At 42.6% G+C, this 25,334-nt stretch overlaps 1 protein-coding gene across 4 annotated transcripts; it reads right to left on the reverse strand.

Moving 5' to 3' along the window:
• Positions 1-1,139: 1,139 nt before the first annotated feature.
• On the reverse strand, positions 1,140-25,272 carry hyou1 (hypoxia up-regulated 1). 4 transcript variants are annotated; one of them, XM_034232940.1, is made up of 24 exons: positions 25,066-25,272; positions 24,052-24,127; positions 23,726-23,819; positions 22,683-22,761; positions 22,362-22,516; positions 21,897-21,973; positions 21,636-21,817; positions 21,228-21,343; positions 20,308-20,494; positions 20,009-20,143; positions 9,448-9,530; positions 9,127-9,259; positions 8,701-8,885; positions 8,361-8,499; positions 8,002-8,059; positions 7,459-7,535; positions 7,185-7,355; positions 6,829-7,049; positions 6,655-6,742; positions 6,207-6,463; positions 6,034-6,118; positions 4,149-4,404; positions 3,943-4,050; positions 1,140-2,493 (listed from the first exon to the last, which is right to left on the reverse strand). In XM_034232940.1, exons 2-24 carry the CDS (start codon positions 24,119-24,121, stop codon positions 2,444-2,446), a joined length of 3,006 nt encoding a protein of 1,001 aa, XP_034088831.1. In that variant the 5' UTR covers positions 24,122-24,127; positions 25,066-25,272; the 3' UTR covers positions 1,140-2,443. The 4 variants fall into 4 exon arrangements, with proteins under 4 accessions (XP_034088831.1, XP_034088829.1, XP_034088827.1 ...); XM_034232938.1 differs by having other exon boundaries at positions 7,185-7,358; XM_034232936.1 differs by having other exon boundaries at positions 7,185-7,364.
• Positions 25,273-25,334: the final 62 nt, after the last annotated feature.

Below are 25,334 nucleotides of genomic sequence, written 5' to 3' on the forward strand. Positions count from 1 at the left end.
CCAAGAAGGAGGGACAAGAGAAAATTGCCATTTTAGTGGGGGGCTCGAGAACGCTTTTATTTTGTCTAAGGACAAGCATATTTAACACACCAACAGTGCTCATCAGACTGTGAACAGCACGGTGCTGGCGGTTTCAGTTGGAGCCGTCTGCCTCCTGCTGGTGGCCCTCATCGTTTACACTAGGATGCACAGCTCCCCCAGCAGCTCCAACACAGCTCCACCAGGACCACTCTGCAGTGGGCTTCACTAAACCAATGAGCGCGATTTTTTGATAAATATTAGTATATTACACAATACAAGTTCCCTGAAATACTTCTAAGAAAAGGAGAAATGCAGAAAATTGCATCTTGTAATCTTTTTAATAAACCTTATTGCTTCCGTTTATCTTGGAATAAGAAGATTAACAGAACAAAATAATATATTCTGATCATATAAATGGTATGCACTCATAACATGATATAGCCTTTCACACTGCTTCAGGCTTTGTATACCATGTATATTAAGATAGGTGGTAATGGTACTATAGCAGTGTTAGGTATTGTAGCTCATATTCAGTTTTTTGAACACATATCCCTTAAGGTTCTGTTTTTTGCTGTATACAGTTATTTATGGGTATTGTGTGTGTTTCCTACAAACCTTTCAGAAGACCTCACAATACTGATGAATAAAGCAACAGTACTGGTATATTTTAATAAAGTGAATTATTTGGTTAACTCCTGGAAGCTCCACTCTCCAGTACTTTAGGTCAACATCGAGACCAGTTTATTTTCTGTTCCAAGGTATTTATATTACTTATTCAATCGATGTTTGTTTTGATGTGTTGATACAGCTTCATACTAACAGTTTGGACAGTGCTAACATGTCATTTAGTTTAAAAGCATTCACTGCAGAGGGATTCCTTTAACCTTTCAAACTATTTCCCAATATGTTTAGCTATGAAAGCTATGAGGCAGATTTACAAAATGTGAAGCACTACAAAGGTCAGGGACTGATCTGATTTAAAAACATTTTTGGCTCTGTTAGTAGAAATCCAGTCAACTACTAAGAGCAAAAATAATAAAGTTTGCTTACTGATTGATGTACTAGCCTTGCTATCAATAACCGTTTCAATCGATAAGCCAATTACATCATACACTAAGAATGAAAAACAAAAAGTTTTTATTAACAGTTTAGAAAGACAACATTGTTTGCATCTTCCATTCCTGACTGTTTTCTACAGTTCTCCCCTTCAAATAATCCACAGTGCAACAAACAGACGCACCCCCAACCCCACCCCCCCCAAACGTTCCAGCGGAAAACAGAGACAACATCTGCACGACAGGGCATGTCCCTAAAGATACAAATGATCCCCCCCCACCCTCTAAATTGTTTAGCAGCTTATGAAATGTTAAAGATGGAGTGCCCACTGTGCCTGGCACACAATCAAAGTTTCAGTTGGATCAGAAAGAACTCAGCCCACATACAGGAGCAGCAGGGGGGGGGGGGGGGGTGCAACAAGTGCTGCCTGATGGACCCAAACGGTCTGAACCTTGCACATTAAAGGAGAGGTTCTCATGAATGTATTCAGCCACTAATTGGGAAAATAACAAGGTCTGAATGAGCTGCAGGGGCAGTAGATCTGCCACCATCAGTAGTTCTGCTTTTAAACACGCTGGTCCACCATATGTTAATATGCATGTTATACCTAGTTTACATGGTCATAGAATTGAGTCTCTTAATTGACAGCCACTCTTTAGCCCAGTTGGTAAATATATTATGACCTCCTATATTATACAATTAAACCATGAATATTTATGACAGATTCTTTAACCAAATGAAAATTCAACTGACTGTGCTACCACATAGTTTTAAATATACTGTAAGTGATTACAGTATAAATGGTACAAATACATCTAACTTATTTGGCCAAATACATTCTGGTTTGGAGAAAAAACATAAATTCTAAAGGACTATTAAGCAGCAGCTTAATAGTCAGTGATCACCACCACTCGGCCATGGAAAGAGCAGCTGCAGCTTTTAGACCAATACTAACCTCCCAGCTACAGAAACAGAATCAGTGCAGAGGACAAAGTAGGACAGGAAGTGTCCATTGAGGACAGACCAGAGAATACACACACTCGGCCTGTCAAATGTCCGGATGGTCTCAACACGGCCTCATCTCCTCTCCATCAGCAGTTTGCTGGACGTGAGGTGGTGCTTTGGAGCTTCATCTGGGCTTTATTTTGGTTGTGCTGCTTCTTGGTGTTTGAGTGACAGTAGCTTATAGAATCCATGAGACGGAGGAGATGAGAGTACAGAAGAAGAAGCTGAGTGGTCTCCAATCCTTATCTTCCAGCGGTTCAATAAAGAAGGACAAAATTAAACAAAAAACAAACAGAGTGAGAAGGAACGCGAACATTTATACACTATCAATAAATAAAGTGATTTTTCCCAGTTCCAGCTGTTATAATTCATCCTCTATGTGCTTCTCAGGCTGGGTCTTCTCTGTTGCTCCTGGAAATGAGAAGAGAGAGGGAAACATGAATACTGTGTTGGATTACATCAACTCACTTCAAGTGCTGGGTAACTCCAGCACATGTTTACAGATTCAATAAGACACACACAAAGCTGTTGCCATGGTGAAGCCTGTTAGCAGAGACATTTGCAGGCCTTGGTTGCAAGGTGAGGGAAAATCCAGAGCTGGTTTGTGGTCTGACTCTGACCTGGTAAAACAACATCTGATCATGTCATCGAGGCATTCTCATCATTATTGAAATGCACCACATCAAACGATTTACATGTTCTACTACAAGCAATCACATGCCACACCCGTCAGCTTTGTCTACATCACTTTCATTTACAACAAGGAGCAGTCTGCTGCGAGTCAGAAACAGAATGACGGGATAGCTTGTTCTAATGGAAAGCAAATGCTCCTTTGGATGGGAAGAGAATGTGATTCAACCCTTTAATGTAATAAATGACATCACATTGTTCTGCAGGTTTTATTACTATTTAACAGCTGGAACAACAGCAACACAAACTAGCATTGAAAACACTTTGGTTTTTGTTGTTATGGATCATTGTCTTAAAAGGGACCAAACTCCCAATGTGTTACTACCACTGTAAGTTGTTGGAGTATTACATATTTATGTCCATTCATAAATCAACCATTTCATGTCAAAACGACGAGTGTTGTTGTACAGATCAACCTATGTACGAATGAAATAAATGATTGTTGAACTACAGTGCGTCTTCCTCCGGTTCACTCAGCTGAAGCCACTACAGACATGTGAGGAGTGGGTTAGAGTTAAGGTGAGGCTAGAGTCAGAGTTCCGTCTCTTTTTACATGTCTAAATCTCTGTGGCAAGCCAAAGGCGTCCTCTACCTTTAGGTGCTTCTCCCAGAGATATCCTCTAAAAGGGCTACATAGTGTCAGTTGAGGGAAGACATTCTAAAAGGAGCCGCATGTTACATTAATAGTTGACTGTACTATTCTGATTCACTCATCAGAAGGATGCTTACTTGCTCATGAAATGCTTCAAAAACGTTGAAGTACCACACTGCTGGTACTGCAGCGAATAAAACACCTATAACAAATGTGTAGTCTTTTGGTATATATCACAGGTATTATTCAACCAATACAAATCATTAACTTTGATTTGATATTCATGAATCCTTCATTATGGGACAGTGGCAGATCTACAGTTCTGGAATTAAGCGTTTGAATGTTTGAGTAGGAGATGTAATAGTTGAGAAAGTGCAGTAGAAGAGTCCCTATCATGAGAATGAAGGAGAGCCTTCTGAAGAAAGCCCGGCTGAACACAGCAGCTTTATAACAATAATGCGATCCGTTACAACAGTCCAGCAGAACTCTCATGCTCCGTTAGTGTCGGTGAGGAGTTGAGTGGTGAGGAGTTGACTAAAGCTCTCCGGCATCATCAGCTACAGGAATGGCAGACCGACCTGTGGTTGTTGATTCTTCTGTGGGCTGTGATTGGCTGTCCGAGTCTGTGTTTGTAGCGCTCTCCTCAGTGGGCGGGACTTCCCCTGGCTGTACCTCCTCTGGGCTTTCTGTATTTAAATTGAGCATTTTGAGAAAGACAACAAAAATAAATAGTTTTTCTAACTAACAGTTGTAATTATTTTTGGATAATACACGATTGACCCACCACTCTTTGAGTCTGCGCTCTCCTCTGTGGGGGGGATGACCTTCTCCTTGGTGGTGTTGTTGGCCTTGCTGCTTTTATCAGAGCTTGTGCTGTTCTTGGCTTTGGCTTTGGGCTTGGCAAACTTGGCCTTGTTGAGCAGGTAGTTGAGCTCCCGCTCCAGCAGGGACACTTTGGACTCGATGTCTTTTGACAAGAGGACGGGCCGTTCCTTTGGAGAGCGCTTCTCCTGCTCGGCTTCCGTCTCATTTTTCCACGTCTGCAGAAAACGTTACACCTGTCAATTTACTCGATACAAAGAGAACTACTTAACTAACTATGAAAAAAATGTATAATATGTGCATTATGGGAAATGTAGCATATCAGGGATGCAAACTCATCAGGTATGGAACAGGTGACAAGGACCCGAGCCCCCCGACCCCACGGAATATCGGCTTTAAAATGAGGAATAGAGGATGTTAGCAGTCAGAACAACTAAAGCAGCAGTTAGTAATAACAGAAACGCCAAAGAGTCACATCTAATAGAAATATATAAAAGCATTTATTTTAATTGTGCAGTCAGTTTATCATTTTGGCAGCACTGTTGAGCATTTTGAAAATCTATTTTCATGCCTCTGTGCAAGGCTTAGTCTTTCTATCTGTATAGCCACTGGTGTTAAGTAACTAAGTTCATCAACTCAAGTACTATACTTGGGTACAATGTTGAGATACTTGTACTTTATTTAAGTATTTCAATGTTTTGCTACTTTGTTCTTCTTCTCCTCTACAGTTCAGAGGTACATGGTGTACTTCTCCTCCACTACATGTATTTAATCCCTTTAGTTACTTCACAGATCTGGATGAATGATGTGAAATATAATCAAGTGTTAAATCAGACTTTAGTTCCACCTGGAGTAAATCCACAAGCTACCCTGCAGTATACAAAGCCATTCAAACTAGCTGCACCTTTACCAGCTTTGAGAACACTTTCATGATCAATCATTATAAAACATATCATATATATTATTCTGAAATGGACCAATCTGCACAATGACTACTTTTACTGTCGCTACTTTCACTATATTTTGATGAGAATACTTTTCTACTTTTATTTGAGGAACATTTTGATTGCAGGATTGTTCCTACACTCTGGTACTTCTACTTTGACTCAAACCTGAGTACTTGTACTTTTACTCAAGTACAAGATTTGAGTATTTATACTTTTACTCAAGTACAAGATATGAGTACTTCTACTTTTACTCAAGCACAAGATCTGAGTGCTTCTACTTTTACTCAAGTACAATATCTATACTTATATCACCTCTGTTTATAGCCTATGAAAAAAACTATTCGAAAACGAAGGTTAAAGCTAACGTTAGCAGATAGTGACAATGTATGCTAGCTAGCTAGCTAGCTAGCCAGCTCAACGATAATATTGCGACAGAAAAACGTTTCAGTTCACATCACGCTCTGCCGCTCCGACAGGGAGCTCTGCTCTGAACACCTGAACGGCCCGTTCTAACAGCTGTTCACCAGCGGTCCAGTCTGTGCCACAGTGACTCCGGACCACAGTTAATATTAACGAACGCACCTGTAGGTAATGTAGCTGCTGAAGCTAGACCATCATCGCGGCCGCAGATTACTCCGGGTCCCAGACCCCCCCCCATACCCCAAAAATATTTTTATTGCAGATCTACATGAATCACACACACGACCTATTTTGGATTCAAAACGGCGAATTTCGCCGAAAGGTGACAACTTTGCATCCCTGAATATGCCCCATACTAGAAAATACAAGTCTTGTACCGACACAGCTTTGACTTTTTTCTATTCCACTTTGAGCTAAATAAATGAGGAGGACGACCATCCTCCCAAGTGTGATGAAAACATTTATACATTGCCCACATACCATTGTTTCGTTGATCACTTTTTCTAACAAATTCAGCTCAACTTCAGTGAAGATCTGGTCATCCTCTGGAATCAGTTTGGCACTCCTTTGAAGAAAACAAAACAAATGTGGTCAATAACAAAGTCCCTCGCCTCTACGAAGTCCTAACATCTCCAGCAGCCTCCTCCACTCACCTCAGGAAGAAGCTGGAGGTGTTGAGTCTGCTGTTCAGGGCGGCCAGGCGCTCGGGCCATCTGCGGCGCTCCTCAACCCTGAAGAACATGTCCTTACACAGGCTCCTCAGCTGGGACAGTTGCTCCCTCAGCTGCTTGTTGGAGGCAGTGTAGCCCTCCTCATCCATCCACTCAGACGCCTCGCTCAGCTTGCTGGAGATCTGCTCCTTCTCCTCCTCCGTCACCACCAGCTGGTAATCCTCCTGGTACAGCTTGTCCTGGAGGAACAATGAGTGTTTGTGGGGGAGGCCCAGGTGATGTTGTGCCATGTGGTTGTTCTTAAGATTAAAGGATTTTAAATCTAGGATTTCTGTCGAATAGCTACACTGGTGACTCAAATTTCTTGAAAACCAAATTGGATAGGAAATAAGGCTGACGATAAAACTATGGTTAAGCATTAGTTACTTACCTGTGTCTCAAAGATAAAAGCTTCTAGACTGTTGAGGGACTTCTCCCTCTCCTGTTTGGCCAGGTCTCTGTCTGTCAGATCCTGCAACCTGTGAACATACAAAGACTCATTTCAGCCAACTAACTGAGAACCGAGAGAACACGAGAAAGAAGAAAAAGAAAGTTGCTGCTTTACTTCTTCTTAGAGGAGGCTACATCCTCTGCAGTAGGGTCAAGGATGTCGTTGGTGATGAGTTCCGCTGCGACGTCTTCAGAGATCTTGCTCTTTTTCTGAGGTTTTGCCTTCCTCTCAGCTTCCTTCTCTGCCTCCGTGTTCTCAGCTTCCTTCTCTGCCTCCGTGTTCTCACCTTCCTTCTCTGCCTCCGTGTTCTCAGCTTTCTCTCCATCCTTTTCCTCCTTTACCAGCAAACATTTGTTGTTTTTTTAAAATACAAAGACTTTATAGGCCACTCTTTTTTGGATAAAGTTAATTTCTCATTTACTAATCAATATTTCAAACTAAATGTTCCTCAGGGCTGTCAGAGGTCTTACCGGAGCATCAGTCTGGCTGCTCGCCTCCTCCTGACCTTTCTCTTCAGTGGAACTCTTCTCTGAGTTGTCCTGCTTCTCCTCTGCCTCGTCCTCCTTGCCCTCCTTGTCCTCCTTGTCCTCCTTGTCCTCCTTGTCCTCCTTGCCCTCCTTGTCAGACTCTGGAGGCACTTCCTCCTCGTCCCGAACAAGAGAAATCAGGAAACAATGTGAGCTACCACCTCAGCATACTGTATTTGATTAACAAACATATCAACTTTGTCATGATTTGAATTACCTGGACAGGTTCTGTCACATTTGCGGCAGGTTCTGAGGATCCTCCTCCAAACAAGGTGGAAATAGTGTTTCCCAGTTCTGAAAACGAGTTGGCTCAGTTAGTTATATTAAGTCCCATAAACTAAAGTACAGGCTGTAAAATTGACAACTTTAAAAAAAAGTATTTTAGTATTAGCAATCAACAAGCCAAAAACATTTTCAAGTTTCATCAGCGCTGACCAAAGAAGGAGGCAATGGAAGCTACAGCATCGACCCATGTCTTCCTTGTTCAGAGATAACCACGAAGTGCTTACTAACAGCGTCTCGGTCTCATTGAGAGGCCGTAACCCTGTCATCTTCATAACACTGAATACTTTGGCTCAGGCTCAAACATACCTCACGAGAACACTCAATGTATTCCTTAATACAACCCTGTAGTGGTTTAATCAAAAGGCACAAATCACTTTTAATGTACCCCGCCCCCCGGCTACAAAGCTAAATACCACACAGATGGCAGAAAGAATTTCAAGGTCACCAAAGTACCGCCATAACGCTCAGAACCTACTAGTTAATGTTGATTCCTCCTCTTTCTCCTCCACAATAGTTTCAAACACAGACTCCACCTATGGATGACAAAAATACAACAATCATTTCACTGAAACAAATCAAATATACTTTTGGTTTCTATTCTGCGATTATCAAGTACATCAATCAAACAAAACAATAGTTGATTTGAAATGTATCCCTCTATAATTGAGCTACAGCCATGATATTCTGCTGTGTGCAGTATGAGGAGTGGCTCTTCATCGTCCAGCACACTGTACATGTATTGTTATTTGGAAGTCAGACATCACAGGAGGTAGAACATGTGTCCTGCTCACAGTGAGCAGCTGCTGTTTGGATGTTCAGAAGAGCGAGACTGACCCGGTCCAGCAGCAGCACCCCGCTCTCATCCATGTTGAAATGGGCTTTGATGCCTTTGGACTCGGCGTCTGCATTCTTCTGGAAGCTGTTGCCTACTCCAGACAGCTTGACCGTGGTCAGGTTCAGAGAGCCAAACACGCTGCGAAACACCAGCAAAACATTCAAACCCTGAAGGCATCATACATCTGAGCTTCTTTGAATGCTTTTAAGTACAGTGAGGTTCCACAACACGACGACATGATGTACATTTTGGTTCCGTCTATCTGCACTGCTGAAGTGATCACATGTCTGTGTGGAAGAGAACATCATCACAGAGCTCTAAAGCACTCAGCCAACTAACCTGAGGTCTTCCTGACTCAGGTAGCTCAGGTCGCCGTAGTTGATGTAGAAAGCAAAGTCATCGCTGTAGCGGTTGAATGTGATGACCTTGCGCTGGGGGTAGGGCGCCATCCTCTGGAAGAGGATACGTTTGTTGTGTTTAAGGGTCTTGATACCCTCCTCCTCTGACTCACGGGTGAACTCCACCTGATGGTACCAAATACATGTGGTTAGTGTTTCCATGGATTGTATTAGGATTTTAATATCACATCCTATTTGGATTTTAGTCCTGTACTAAAAGAACAGGCAACAGGGTGAAAAACGTGCTGAAAAACACCGTCGTTACAGGAGTTCAAACACATGCCCACCAGTTACCAAACAAGGATTCATATTTTTCATCATCAGCAAAGCCACAGGACAGGACGAACGAGGCAGTGAACGAGCTGACCTGGATGGGGAAGACGGCTGCGTCCCGGACCAGGAAGGGTTTGACCTTGAAGGCCTTGCTGAGGGCAGCAGCCTGGTACACCGCTCCCATGGCTGCTGCTTCGTCTGCGTTGATGTTCTTCGCCAGATCCTCTCTGCACGGCAGAATACACAAACCACAGCTTCTCAATCCGACCAAAGTTAAACTCAACTCTCTCTAACAATCAGAATCAGGATGATTTCCAAGATTTGGTGGAAATGTGAAGCAAGTTGTGGAAAATCAATCATCAATCATGCTCACTTTGAAAGTGGAAGTGATTGAATGGGAGTGGACAGTACTCACTTCCCCACAGCTTTGAGCAGCACTTCCTGAACCTTGGGGACGCGGGTGGCGCCGCCTACTAAAATCACCTGCTCAATGTCCTCCTGTTGAAAGAAATATAAAAACTCACTCAACATCTCACAACAACATACTCACTGCTCAATATTTACCATCAAATAAAAAAGAACATCAGTCCACACCTTAAGATGGTAAGAGACCTTAATGTCAAAATGAGTTCTGCTTTTGACATATGCCCCTTTCACACCAACCCGGTTCCAGGGCCGGTTTTTCCTGTTCACACCCAGGGCCGCCTTAATGCACGGGCTGAAGCCCAGGGGCCTACAGAGATTGGGGGCCTATATCATGAGCCAATTAACCCTTTGGAGTCGACCGTCACGCCGGCGTGATCAGATCACATGACCTGTTCAAGCCGGTGCCGCATAAAAACAACAGTCCGGACAACATTGCCGTGTGTTTCTGTCGAAAGTACTGGCTTGAAACTATATCCCAGTCTTTGTTTCATGCAAAAAGACCCAGTAAACACGGAGATACGATGATATAAAGTTAATACATTTCAAAAGTATGAAAAATGGAAGCACATATTTGAATATCTTCGCCGTATTTGATCATTTTACGAAACGGAAAATACTGGAAACTGTACATCCTGCTCAACAGGATGTATATGTGTATTTCTGTCGAAAGTACTGGCTTGAAACTATATGCCAGTCTTTGTTTCATGCAAAAAGACCCAGTAAACACGGACATACGATGATATAAAGTTAATACTACTATTTCAAAAGTATGAATAATGGAAGCACATATTTTAATATCTTCGCCGTATTTGATCATTTTACGAAACGGAAAAGACTGGAAACTGTAGATCCTGCTCAACAGGATGTATTTACCAGGGAGGGGGTGAGGTAATCAGGTAAACGGAGTGATACGAAACGAGACGAAGAGAGACGAAGAGGGACGGCGGGAACCGAAGAGAGACGGCGGGAAATGGAGAGAGACGAAGATATACGAAGACAGGCGGCGGGAGACGGCGGGAGACTGCGATTGAAGTAAAGTGACAGACAAACATTGAGAATTTAGATATAGTTAGATAGATTTAGAGTTTTGAAGATTCAACTATGATGAAGAGAACTCTGAACGTGAGTCAAGCTTTAAGCTTGTTTTTTGACATGGAGGAGGAGGAACCTGTGATGTTGCCCTCTGTGTCGTATATATATATATATATATATATATATTTGTATTATATTTATAATAACACTTTTGCCTTATCAGAATGAAATGACATGTACATTATTTAAGCTTTTACATGTTTTGTTGTGCCTACTGTGTCACTGTTGACAAAACTTGAGAAATGAGGGAAAAAAGCCTATGGATACACCGGTTATTCGTTCATAACATTTGTATATAGGTTCATGCTACCTAAATCAAACTTTCACATTATCATAGTGACATCCCATGTATATATTTCCAGCTTTTAAATGGTTTCGTTGTGTCTGTTTGCGTTACATATATGAAAAATAATATCATTTCCAAAATCAGTTTTTACATGTTTTTGTGATTTTGGGTCCAAAATGTTCATATAGTATCTCAAAATGACAGAAATAACTATCAGGTTATATAGGTGAGGTTGTCCTTAAAAAAAAGATACCAAACATTGACATGCCAAACATTTCTTAATGGGGTTTAGTAAGACAAATCAAAAGTATGCGAAAACGGCCAAATTAGCCCTGGACTCCAAAGGGTGAAAGAAAAAATCTTTTTTTTTCTTTTTTCGGGTGTTTTATTTTTTATTTTAAATAAACAAAGTCTTGGTTTCAGAATATTAAACTTGTTTCGGCAAATTCAGATGATAAATACAACTTTGAAGCTTGTAACGGCATAATTACAAGCGGAGAACGGAGTAACTTAAAGTCACAGCAGGCATACAACAGCGGTGGTTTCTCCTGAGGGTTTCCTCCGGACACACACACACACACACACACACACAACCCACACACACATCACACACACACACACACACACCACACACACACACACACCACACAACCACACACTACACACACCACACACACACACACACACCACACACACACACAACACACTACACACACACACACACACACACACACACACACACCACACACACCACACACAATACACAACACACAACACACACACAACACACAACACACAATACACAACACACAACACACAACACACACACCCACCACACACACACACACACACACACACACACACACACACACACACACACACACACACACACACACACACACACACACACACACACACACACACACACACACACACACAACACACACACACACACACACACACACACACACACACAATCCAAATCAAAATATCTTCCCTCCATACTATTTTGATCATTTGCTCCGCTAATCAATCAGATCGATGGATTCCAGAGATTTTTCTCAAAATGATGACTCCGTAACAGTCAGTGGGAACCACTTAACAGCCAATCAGAATGAGAATATGTTTCACATGTGACTTATTCAAATTGTGAGTGATTGAGTGACAGATGAAGGTTGTTTAGGAGACAATTTCGGAGAAGAAAAAGTTTGAGAGTGGCGCTCGGAAAAGGAAACCTAACTGATGTCAATTGAGCATGACATTCTTCGTGAGATGGATTTTAAGAACATCAAAAAGAATTTTTCGGAAGCACTGCTAAAGAGGTAAGGCAATATTCATTGATTCCCAGTGATTGTGTGTGTGTGTGTGTGCAGAGCCTGCCGAGGCTATAAATGACTTTAATTTGTTGTTTAAATAGGGGGCCTACAAAACCTATCAGCCCCAGGGCCTGATGGCAGGTTAAGGCGGGCTTGTTCACACCGCAGCGGAGCCACCTCTATGCTGCGGAATCCAGTTTGTTTCAAGCACCAAAAAATTGTCGGTCTAGAACATAGACTGTATATATAAATGGACGTAGTGTCCGTGACGTCACCCATAGGATTCTGCAGAGTTGCTGAGAAGCCTAAAGTAGGCGGTGTCTGGCACTAACGGCTCGACAGTGACGTCAGAGTCTAACTCCCACCTGCTCCAACCTGATCCAAATAAGGGCAAAGAGGCGGGACCTGCTGCCACCGAGCTGGAAGTTCCAGAGCTAGCTGAGGCTACCTAGCTAAGCTAACATGCTCAGCAGCATCTGTGATGCTAGCCGGCTAACCTACATTTGTTGCTCCCAGTCTGCACGTTTTACGTTGCTTAAGGTAAGTAGGTAAGTTAACATGAAACTATTCAGCAAAACTATCAATAATAATCTAAGGTATTGAGTTTTGGGGATAATACTTGCATACAAATCTTAAAATGCCTACTAGCAGAGACAGAAAGCTAGAAGCAGCAGTCACTGCAGAGACCTGTCACTCAAGGTGACCACGCCCTAATTTATGCAAACACTTTAAGACCTAATATAACTAAAAAGGTTGCGTTATAAAACAATTCACATTGTAGTCATGAAGGGGGAATCTATCTATACAGAGAATTATTATTTTTTTTTTAACCACGATGTAAACATGTTTATTTCTGCTGTACAGTTGGTAATTTTAATATGGGGGTCTAAGGAAATTGCTCTCTTCTGCAGACTGCTCCTACTGGCCACAAGATTAACTGCAGTTTGAGGCACTTCCTTATGGGCTCCCGGCTCTGCCCCAGAGTTTGCCGCTTTGTCTAGAAGCAAGAACCGCATACGTCACGATTACGTCAGAGGGGGGCGAGATTAACCTGAGCTAACAGTTATGGTACGCCCACACAGCCGCGTTAAAAAAAAAAAATCTTGGAGGTGGGCGTATCTGAAGCTTGGGGATTTTTTGCGACCATCAACCAATCACATGAATCTCCCGCTCCCGACAAACAAAGCAATAGCAATGTTAAAACGAAGTAAACTAGATATAAAATCCCCAAACAGGCGAAAACCTACCAGTTTCACCCACTGTCTCTGCCACCTCCCTCCATGCCTGGTTCCTCCGGTTTGTATCCCGGTAAGTTATTAGCGACTGGTCATAAAGAACTGGGTGATTTGCTACCGCAATAACTAATTTCTCCTCCATTTTCAGGAATATAGAAAATGAACTGCGGTCTGGCTCTCCCAGCTTGCACGCGGTTTGATTGGCTAGCGCTTGTACTGTCAGATTTGCATAAACGGGATTTGATTGGCTGACGCTTCCACCTCAGCTTCAAAAGTTGAACATTGCTCAACTTTTGAATCCTGAAAATCTTCGCATTGCTTCCCCACAATGCAGTTCGGCGAAAAGCGAGGCAAAGTGACGTCACCCCATTCAAAGTCAATGGGCAGAAGCGTTGGAAGATTTTTTTAACGCTGCTGTGTGGACAGGCCGTGACGGTAAGTCCACACAGCAGCGGAGGTGGGCGTGTTTGAAAGCTTGGGGATTTTTTGCAAGCAACGCGACCAACAACCAATCACATTAATCTCCCGCTCCCGACATACAAAGCAATAGCAATGTTAAGACGAAGTAAACTGGATATAAAATCCCCAAACAGGTGAAAACCTACCAGTTTCACCCACTGTCTCTGCCACCTCCCTCCATGCCTGGCTCCTCCGATTTGTATCCCGGTAGGTGAACAGGGACTGATCATAAAGCACCGGGTGATTCCCTACCGCTCCGATTATTTTCTCCTCCATTTTTTGACATATGGGAAATGAACTGCGGTCTGGCTCTCCCAGCATACACGCGGTTTGATTGGCTAGCGCTTGTACTGGCAGATTTGCATACTCGGGATATGATTGGCTGACGCCTCCGTCGAAGCGTCAAAAGTAGAACATTGCTCTACTTTTGCAGCGAGCACCGCGAGAAAAGCTACGCTTTGCTCCCACAATGCAGTTTGGCGAGGCGTGACGTCACCCCATTCAAAGTGAATGGGCAGAAGCGGCGACGCACGCCGCCGTGTGTAGGGGCCGTAAGGACCCGGTGGAATCTAGGGGTTAGTTCACACGGCAGCGGCCGCTGTAAAGTATTCACTGTCTGACTGTCACACAAGCAGCTCATACATATCCCCAATTCCCCAAGTGAATGTGTGTCAGTCTGAATTGATGCTGTTTGGCATCACAACGATGTTATTAAAGGTGGGGTAGGTAAGTTTCAGAAACCGGCTCGAGTGCACTAAAATGTGAAAGTACACAACCGAAAAGAATCCGCCCCTTCCTTCAGACTTCCTTACAGAGCACCTTCTCCAACACACATGAACGCGCACATGACGTCAGCAGACTGGTGAAAGTGGCCGCCTGTTGCTGGCGAGTCATTGAAGTACTGCTGCAATGCACGCCCAATGACGGCACGCGATACATTTGTGCGTGCACGAGATGGAAGGCTGACAGACAGGGCGGCAATCCAATCCGTTTAGCCGGCCCGGCTGAACGGATTGGTTGTACTTTTTACAGTATTACGGCTTCCACAGATGACATTTTTGTATGGAGTTTTTGTCAAAGTACTTCAGATATTCATTGCTATCGGGATATTAAGAGAATTCCATGGAATATAACAAAAAGTGTATCTCGAGCCGGTTTCTGAAACTTACCTACCCCACCTTTAAAGTTTCTCTGGTATAAAATGGGTGGTGTTAGCACAGGGTTGCCAACTTTGGGTACCTGGCTGGAGTGAGATTTTGATATCATGGGTTTAATTACACATATGCACACTAAATGACTGATATCGTGTCAGCAGCGGGACCTTAGCATATATACAGTGGGGCAAAAAAGTATTTAGTCAGCCACCAATTGTGCAAGTTCTCCCACTTAAAAAGATGAGAGGCCTGTAGTTTTCATCCTAGGTACACTTCAACTATGAGAGACAGAATGGGGGGAAATAATCCAGGAAATCACATTGTAGGATTTTTAATGAATGAATTGGTAAATTCCTCGGTAAAATAAGTATTTGGTCACCTACAAACAAACAAGATCTCTGGCTCTCACAGACCTGTAACTTCTTCTTTAAGAGCCTCCGCTGTCCTCCACTTGTTAACTGTATTAATGGCACTTGTTTGAACTCGTTATCAGTATAAAAGACACCTGTCCACAACCTCAAACAGTCACACTCCAAACTCCACTATGGCCAAGACCAAAGAGCTGTCAAAGGACACCAGAAACAAAATTGTAGACCTGCACCAGGCTGGGAAGACTGAATCTGCAATAGGTAAGCAGCTTGGTGTGAAGAAATCAACTGTGGGAGCAATTATTAGAAAATGGAAGACATACAAGACCACTGATAATCTCCCTCGATCTGGGGCTCCACGCAAGATCTCACCCCGTGGGGTCAAAATGATCACAAGAAGAGACGGTTAGCAAAAATCCCAGAACCACACGGGGGGACCTAGTCAATGACCTGCAGAGAGCTGGGACCAAAGTAACAAAGGATACCATCAGTATCACACTACGCCGCCAGGGACTCAAATCCTGCAGTGCCAGACGTGTCCCCCTGCTTAAGCCAGTACATGTCCAGGCCCGTCTGAAGTTTGCTAGAGAGCATTTAGATGATCCAGAAGAGGATTGGGAGGATGTCATATGGTCAGATGAAACCAAAATACAACTTTTTGGCAAAAACTCAACTAGACGTGTTTGGAGGAGAAAGAATGCTGAGTTGCATCCAAAGAACACCATACCTACTGTGAAACATGGGGGTGGAAACATCATGCTTTGGGGCTGTTTTTCTGCAAAGGGACCAGGACGACTGATCCGTGTAAAGCAGGGTTGCCCACACTTTTTGGGCTGGTGAGCTACTTTTGAAATGACCAGCTCACCGAGGTCTACCAACCAAAAATAAAATCCCAAATTGCAAGGGTTGCTGAATAACACGTTTTATTTATACATGGGATAATAGGGCTGCAACAAACGACTAATTTGATAACCGATGAATCTATCGATTAATGAAACGATGAATCGACTATTCCTGTATGCCTTGCACAATTTCTCAAACGCTCTTATTTAGCCATCAACTTTTAGATTTAGCTTGAGGTTGTTTTAGGCATGTGGAAACTAACAATGAAGACAATAAAGATGAATACTTGATTCAAAAATACAAATATTATTAAATTAACAAATTGTGAACAAAATTAACATTGCTTTTTATTTAAATAAAATAAATTGTTTGTAGCCTTTATTTAACCAGGTGAAAGCCCCTTGAGATCAAAAGATCTCTTTTTCAAGGGTGACCTGCAAAAAAAAATAAAAAAATATTTCACATCAAAAGAAACGACAATGTTTTAACAAATCGTATTAAATAATCTGATGACAGAACTGTAAACAGAATAGCTGAAACTTTAACAAAATAAATAACTCAGTTTCCTCTAATCATTAACCCATGTTTGTATAATTGAGTTACCTCGGTGTGTTGCTGCTAGCATACATAACACCTGACGTGGAAACGTTACTCGTGGATGGGGCTACAGAGCTACTAGAAAGACAGTCGAACCCGGTGCATTCCTCCGTCTGGATGTGGAGCACTTTTGCTAAATGTTTCAACAAATTGCTCGTGTTACCGCCCTTACATGCTAAACACTCTTGGCAAGGAGCATTGTCCACATCGAGACGAGTAACATTTAACCACACATTGGAGCGCTTCTCTCCGCCATCTCCTCGGTGTGTGTGTTGCTGCATGTAGCAGCTGCGTGTGTGTAAACTGCCCGCCCCCCTCGCACACAGACGGGAGAGAGATCTCGTCTGGATTGGAAAGGTCGAAAATACACCGACCATAGACGCATTTGTTTGTCTTGTTGCAGGTTAGAAACGAGTTGGCGACACTAAGACTGCGAGATAATGTTTTTGTAGCAATAATACATGACCTCTCTCTTTCTCAACTCGCTCCTCGGAGGGAAGTCGCTGTCATATGCCGTGTGAACACTCCGATAATGCCTCTCTACGTTACCTTTCTTTGGCAGAGCGACGCTTGCTTTACACATAAGGCAAATAACCTTTGAATGTGACATCACAAACAAATATTCTTCCTCCCATTCTGGGTGGAAGTGGTATGTTTTTAGCCTTTTGCTCGGTCCCGCACTCATTTTGTTGTTTGTCTCTAACTTAATTTGAGTTTTCCCGGCACTTGACTGATTTTGTATCGCTTTGCATTCTGGGTTAACAGACTGGAAAGCGATAGGTCGCTTTTTCTGTCAATCAAGTAAACTCCTGAATTAAGTGGTAGGGAGGCCAAGGGAGGAGGGATCAAAACCTGTTTTGTCTATTTTAACGGAGCTGGATTCTTTTTTTTAATTATGAATGACTCGCGATCTACCAGCATTGCCCGGTCGACCGCGGTCGACGTACTGGGCACCTCTGGTGTAAAGGAAAGAATGAATGGGGCCATGTATCGTGAGATTTTGAGTGACAACCTCATTCCATCAGCAAGGGCATTGAAGATGAAACGTGGCTGGGTCTTTCAGCATGACAATGATCCCAAACACACCGCCCGGGCAACGAAGGAGTGGCTTCGTAAGAAGCATTTCAAGGTCCTGGAGTGGCCTAGCCAGTCTCCAGATCTCAACCCCATAGAAAATCTTTGGAGGGAGTTGAAAGTCCGTGTTGCCCAGCGACAGCCCCAAAACATCACTGCTCTAGAGGAGATCTGCATGGAGGAATGGGCCAGAATACCAGCAACAGTGTGTGAAAACCTTGTGAAGACTTACAGAAAACGTTTGACCTCTGTCATTGCCAACAAAGGGTATATAACAAAGTATTGAGATGAACTTTTGTTATTGACCAAATACTTATTTTCCACCATAATTTGCAAATAAATTCTTTTAAAATCAGACGATGTGATTCTCTGGATTTTTTTTCTCTCATTTTCTCTCTCATAGTTGAGGTATACCTAGGATGATGAATGCATTTTTTTTTTTGTGTCGTTTATAACTGGAATATTACAATTATTATTAACTTTGTCTGTACAAAGTAACCTGTCCAGGAAATATGCCCAAATCAACAGAAACTACGATCCGGCAGGCAAGACGCTCCGCTTCTGAAATGCGCCTGGTAGGGTATGACCGGTAGAGACCGGACCAAAACCGCGACGCAGCCGGACCCGGTGGAATCGAGGGGTCACCCGGAGCTAACGGGAGAATAAACTCCGGTGGAAGAGCAGCACTGCAGCGGTCGGTAAAAGCCGCTGAAACACATCAATAAACAATGAACCACGGCACTCTGGAGAAAAGTACAAGGTTGGAGAAGTCGTTATTTAAAATTTGGCTTCGTGTGATTAAAAGCAACACGATCATCGACCCGACGCCGTTGGGGAGAAAATCAGCAACGTAAACGGTGACGTCATGACGCAGCAGCGGCAGTACCAGTCGGGCTCTGGGCGGTGTGAACAAAACGGGGGCTGAAAAGAAAAACCGGTTCCGAACCAGAAAAGCTCTAGCACGGAGCTAGAACGGGAACCGCGTTGGTGTGAAAGGGGCATTAGACATCTACATACTTTTTTTGGTGAACATTTATCTATTAGTTTTACCTACTTTGCTAAGGAAAACATACAAATCGGGAATACTTGCCTAATAAGCACAATCTCCCCAAAATGGAATAAAAAAAATTCTATATATAGAGTGAAAGAGAAGTAATGCGTGTTATATGACACCATCAGCTCAAACAACCCAGTACCCAGCCCATACCTGGGTTTGGTCCTTTGTACACAGATCTGGAAAGAATACAACCATTTGTCAAGTTTTTCTTGCAGCCAATCACTACAACTACTCTTCAATTGAATGCATCGCGCCATTGGCCCACTGTTGCTGCAGTGACATCACACAGTCTGGTGGGCAAGTGGAGCTACCAAAGCTCTCAAAAGCACAGCTAGACTACACACCTAATTCAGGACAAAACTGTGAATACAAGTACACAGTGTTTTGTACAGTTATTTTATAAATAGTCACGTAGAATATTTAGAAAATAATTTGAACACTTTGAAAATGTATTCAATAAAGTCATTCGCATAGGTTGGGGCATTTTATTGAATTCAATGATTTAATTCACAGAATGTGTATCAAATGGAAAAGGGAAAGTTTTTCTCTGGTCAACTTAAATAAAAGTATGACACGTGTCAAACCAGCTGGTTTAGGGACACCAGAAATGGCTTGAAACCAATGTGGTCCAGTATGTTGTTGAACATCAGTGTGATGTGAAACACATCTTTTGTTGAGCAGGTAATGTTCTTTCATGACAGTTTGATGTGTGATCTACGTGTCAATAAAACAGCGGTTGTTAAGAGACGGCTAAATGAGATACTGACTGCAGCACGCTCATCATTAGCCACCTTTAGCTTAGCATTGGTTATAGGCAGCCATGTGACCAGGATGTCATTTTGATAGCCTAACGTTAGCTTTTTACTTCTGGCCATTGCATTAACACTTCAAAAATCATAAAGTGGTATTAATATGTGCAGAATCTCCTGCTGAACAAAACATACAAGTATCTTAAATGTGCGTTTGCCCCAGAGCCTACAAAAATACATCACTCTATTGTAGGCTTATGTGGTATTCAGTTATTTTCCTATTCTTATTCTATGCATCCGCTGCGACCCACTATACTGACCAGGTTCATCTCTGCGGTGCTGAGGGCGTCCTGCACCGGGCCCGGCACTCTGTCGAACAGATCCGCACACAGATCTTCAAAGTCCGTCCTGGTCACCTTAGATTTGAAGTCAATGTCATCCATTAACCCTTCCACCTGAGTGAAGAAAGAAAACACTATTTCATCTTCACGTATTGGTATCAAACAAAGTCAACATGTCATGCAATTTACTCAGGTGTGAGATGTTTTTTATTTATTTTAGGTGCTGCAGACAGATCAGCTGTTTGCTTTAAGAGTGCCCGGATGGACCCTGCAGTCACCTGAGCCATGAAGTCCACGTTGGCACTCAGCACCGTCTTCAGTCTCTGGGCCTCTTTGAGGAGCTTGGCCATGGCCCGGTGGTTCTCCCTCACGTCCTTCTTTGTCTTCTTCTGCTCGTTGAACAGTTTAGCCAGGTGGTCCCGGAGTCGCAGGTCCATCTCAAAGCCCCCCAACCCGCGGTCAAACCTACAGCCAGAACAAGAGAAGCAAGCCTTAGAATACATCGAAGAATGTGGTATCCTCAAAATGTTTAGAAAATGTTGGTAATTAAACACCAGTATTGTGGATATAATCACTAAGTGGGTAAAGGCATAGAATAGAACAGTTAGTAGAGTTCAGGCAATCCAAACATGTCACTATCAGGCAGCTTTTAAAACCAGAAAAAACATCTATGCTATGTTGTGAAATTCTAAATCTGGGACAATATTTAGTCCCATATCACAATATCAACACAACAGCAATATACAGACCAACCCTACCCTCATCCCTCAGCCAATCACAAACCCTCCCCTCCGTCCACACAGCTCTCTGGTTATGAGACGTAGCTGGCTCACTGTGTAGTTGCTACTTCAGTTATTGGGTCAATACAATACATTTACAATGCATCTACAATAGAGTGTATTTATTTACAGCAGCCTGCAGTGGGCTGAACTCCACTGTCCGAGAGTTTCTACTGATAATCCTATTATGGAAAAAAAAAAATCCTAAAAATGTGAGTTTAAGGAGTTTAATAAATGGTATTCTTGGGTGTTCATTTATGTTTATATGTTAAACTATTTATCAATGTTATTTTTGATTGCTTTATAACTTGTTTATTTTATTATCATTATTATTAAATATTGTGCATGTTCTCCCCAGTCTTGAAAATGATTAATAAGACAAAGCAGATGGAATAGAGGAGTGTGTGGTTGTGACTGACCCGACCCCTCTGATCTGCAGCTGGGGCTGGGTGCCCGCCTCCTTGGTCTTCACAGTCTGGTACGTGACGATGGTGGCCGTGGTGCTCCCTGAACCCATATCATAAAACATGATGTTCTGAAACAGAAACAGGTCACTCATCAGTCGGCTTGTTATGCGCCACAGTGACAGACACACTCAATTATTTTGAAGTACAAAAATGGTAAGAGACACATGAGGATAAAGCGGTCAAAATGCTCTATTTGTTATTGTCTCTCTTTCAAAGACCAAATCAGGCTTTGATATACACTTAAAAGTTATTAGATACATTCATTGTTAGCTTGAGTCTGCACATGGGATTTGTTGACGATAATAAACATAACCAGACCAATTAATAACCATGAATTTGGAAGTAATGCTGACTGTGCACCTTGACTGTATTGTCGATATCTTTCCTCCTGAACACTCCGTAGTTCAGGGCCACGGCGGTGTTGTCGTTGATGAGCTGCAGAACCTTGAGGCCGGCCATCTGCGCCGCCTGCAGCACGGCCCGCCGCTCCGCCTGGTTGAAGAAGGCCGGGACCGTGATCACTGCGTCTTTCACCGGTTGTTCTGTGAGTGGAGGAAGACAAAGCTAGGGAATATGCCTCACATTAAAACAGTGATGATCTTCTGCAACGTGCAAACTGACCTGCAAAGTCCTGAGCCAGACCCCGGGAATAGTTGAGCATCATCCCCAGCAGCTCCTCAGGAGTGAACTGCGTTTCTCTGACAAGAAAAAGAGGAGAAAGACAGATTAGAGGCCCCAGTCCAAAGCAGTGTTTATCTTTAGAACCTATTGATGTTTCTATGACAACTACCATAGTGCTTCTAAGGATAGCTACAGTATCTCACCATCAGTCATGTTTTTAGAAATGAGCTGTAATAATAATAATCATTCATCAGTATGAATAAAAGTTGCTCCAGAGGTGAAAATGATATGAGGCATCTACACTGTAGTGTCACAGAGGTATCAGGCCATTACTGTCGACTTCATGATGAACAGACCACTAGTGAGGTCAGGGGATTATCCCCTAAACACTTCTAAATAATACAAATTAATAGACACAATATTTATTATATGAAGGAGCATTGGATGAATGTGGCACACACTCACTCTGAGTTTTTAAAGTACACGGTGCCTCTCACTGGGTGCTCCAGCAGCTGGTGCTCAGGGAAACGTTTCTGGTAGAGCGCCACCTGGAGGTTATTGTGCTTTTTTCCCAGGAGACTTTGGAGGTGTCTATACACAGTTTTAGGGGTCTTCACAGACTGAAATGTAGCAATATATTAGCATTAATAGCAAGCAAGGAAAAAGACATATCATTCTGAGAACATTTCATTTACTTAACTATGCACTGTTATTGCAAGTGTGATTCAGCAGAGGAAGCTGATATTTGATCAAACTCAATTCAGGACATTTGAGAAGAAGTCGTACCACTCCTAGTGCACTGTCTCCCAAAAGTCTTTCATTTTCCTTCAGACATACAGCAATGGGGGTTTTCCTCCGCGACTCCCTGAAGAAAAGCACAACAGAGAAAATGTTTAACACTTTAATGTCATTTCCTGATGGATTTGTTTCACTCTCTCTTGTATTCTGATCATCTCTGGGATCATCCATTTCAATTGCTCCAGTGCAAGGAAAACATATGAGGGAAAGAAAGGGGGGCTACCTTTTTAAAGTATTGTCAGTTTTGGAACACAGACACACACACTTTAGTTTTCCTCCATACATTACACACATGGGTACTGAACAATCACACGTATGTGATGACAACTGACCAGCTGTCAGTTAACAGTGCGTCTGCTGTTACACTTATCCTCAGAGCAGCAAACTAATTATATTATCCAGGACATGATTATTGGTTTTTTTGGAAACTATTTATAAAAAAGGCATAATGTTTCAGATAAAATTAAAACTTTACAATTCAAACCCGACGCTGTGGAATTATCTGATTCACATGTGACTGAATAGAGATGAAGATACATAAATAAATGTTGTTGTGAGCAGTGGGTTTCTTGCTGACAAACTCTCTGAGTTTATTTATATACATTATTAAAGTTAACAGGAGAAACAGCAGAAGTAAATAACATAATTTCTTACTTTTAACTTCATGATTAATCAGAACAGAAATGCAGTTAACAACTTGGAGGTGAGTTTAATCTGCTATCTGTCTTCACTGCGGTTTGAAACTGCAGTGATGTTGAAATGTTTCCTATCAGTAACTGAAGGGCGAGGGGGCGGGTCAGCCGGTAAAATATTTCCGTGAAGAACACTCAAGTCCCAAGGCAGAAATAAAAGCTCTAAGACCGTCTCAAAGATAGCGCATCAGAATGAAGTCCGAATCAACAGAGGATCAAGGAGCCAGGAATTGTCCAATAACAGACTTGGCATGCACCCTGTGAATTTGGAAATAGAAAACTTTGTGTGGGAAAGCAAAGTATTTACTCGTTCAGTACCAGGTTCATAAAAACACTCACTTGTTGAGGACAATCTCCATCGGCACACCAGGTTTCACTATCGCGACTTTCATCCACTCACTGCCCAGGTCCACCGACATGACAGCTACTGTCCCTGCAACACAAAGACATGTGTAACATAACGCTGGCACACCACAGACTCTGAGGGACACATTGTTCAGCCAAGTTATCTATATTTCTAAATAATTCACAATTATAGTTGTAATCAGTGTTGGAAAACGAGTCAGTTTGTCCAGACCAGTTCAGCCTCCAACAGCACTGCTCACACTACGAGGAGGACTTCATGTCAGAGTAAGATTTCTGTGTATTTTGATGGATCATGTTACCTGCTCCAGAAGGCAACATTGCCAGAACAAGGCAGACGAGAACAACCAGTGGCAGCTTCCTCCCTCCCATGGTGAGCTGGAAAGATGTACAAAAATTAACTTTTTTTATTTACATTTTCATCTTAATGAATATTCATTACAGGTCTTTACTCATCTAACCTTGACTATATTTACAGAATATGTTAAAAGCTCATCACATACCAACACCTGTATTCCCCTGATCCTCTGTTTCCGTGCCCATGCAGGCACGGATGTCCTACAGTCACTTTTCATTCATCATGTGGAAGCAGGTGCTAACCTCACATAGGTCATAATAATAATAATAATAATAATAATAATAATAATAATAATAATAATAATAATAATAATAATATGACCTACTAGAAAAGCCAAACCTGTGCAGGTAGAAACTGGAATAATGACACTCTGATAATGTTCACTGCTAATGTTTCCTCATGGTTCTTTAGTGCTAATTTGGCAGTGACTCAGGTCCAGCTGGATCAGAGAGACACTGCCACTGGTCTCTGCCCAAGGCGATGCAAAGCAGTTCATGACCTGATCACACAGCTGTGGACACTTCCAAACACGTGGTATTAATATTGTTACTAAAGCTTTAATAATTACAAGTTTGGGTTTCGTTTTTAATCAAACAAATGCATGCCGATGCAGAGCTTCAGATTGATATTGAGCAGAAGAACAACCAGAGACGCAGTGACGCATGCATACACAACTCAAACCCTCATTATTACTATTACTAAGTCAAAAAATAAAGAAAAACGTCTGGTCTTTTAGATGGTCAACATCTGGATACAAGGGCTAGTTGTAGGAGAAGTCGCAGATGTAGACTAGCTTAAGGGCCAAATTGGACCCAACTGTTTAGCCCTTCCCCGTTAACCTGAGGTGCTGTGGAGAAGATAACCAGCTTTAACACGAGTTGACAGCTACACATAGCTAGCTAACTGTCTGGCCCCATCAGTAGAAAGCATGATGGACTCACTCTGTTCCCGAGCTCACCTTCTCTCTTCCGGCACTGATGCAGGGGGGTTCTGGGATCAGTGTTCCTGGTCTAGCCTTGATTCAGTGCGTCTTTGTTGTCACACTTGACCGTTATTAGTTCCACTTATCACCGGCTCATTCTCAGCAGTCGGGCCCGGAACGCGGCGTCACCTCATTGGATCCGCTGAAGCCGCTGCTGCTGCCGGAACAACTACCGTCAGGCTAACATCAACCGAACACACTGTTTCCGGTCAGGCTTCCAGCGCAAAACAGCCAGCAGACTCACA

Source organism: Gymnodraco acuticeps, unplaced genomic scaffold (genome assembly GCF_902827175.1).
Source record: "Gymnodraco acuticeps unplaced genomic scaffold, fGymAcu1.1, whole genome shotgun sequence".
NCBI lineage: Eukaryota > Metazoa > Chordata > Actinopteri > Perciformes > Bathydraconidae > Gymnodraco > Gymnodraco acuticeps.

Excerpts from the sequence above, each read along its gene's own strand:
- hyou1 (XM_034232936.1), bottom strand. The coding sequence starts at position 24,121 with ATGGGAGGGAGGAAGCTGCCACTGGTTGTTCTCGTCTGCCTTGTTCTG. Across the intron at positions 21,344-21,635 it reads ATATCGACAATACAGTCAAG|AACATCATGTTTTATGATAT; the intron begins GTGCACAGTCAG and ends TTTCTGTTTCAG. Across the intron at positions 9,531-20,008 it reads GCACCGCAGAGATGAACCTG|GAGGACATTGAGCAGGTGAT; the intron begins GTCAGTATAGTG and ends TTCTTTCAACAG.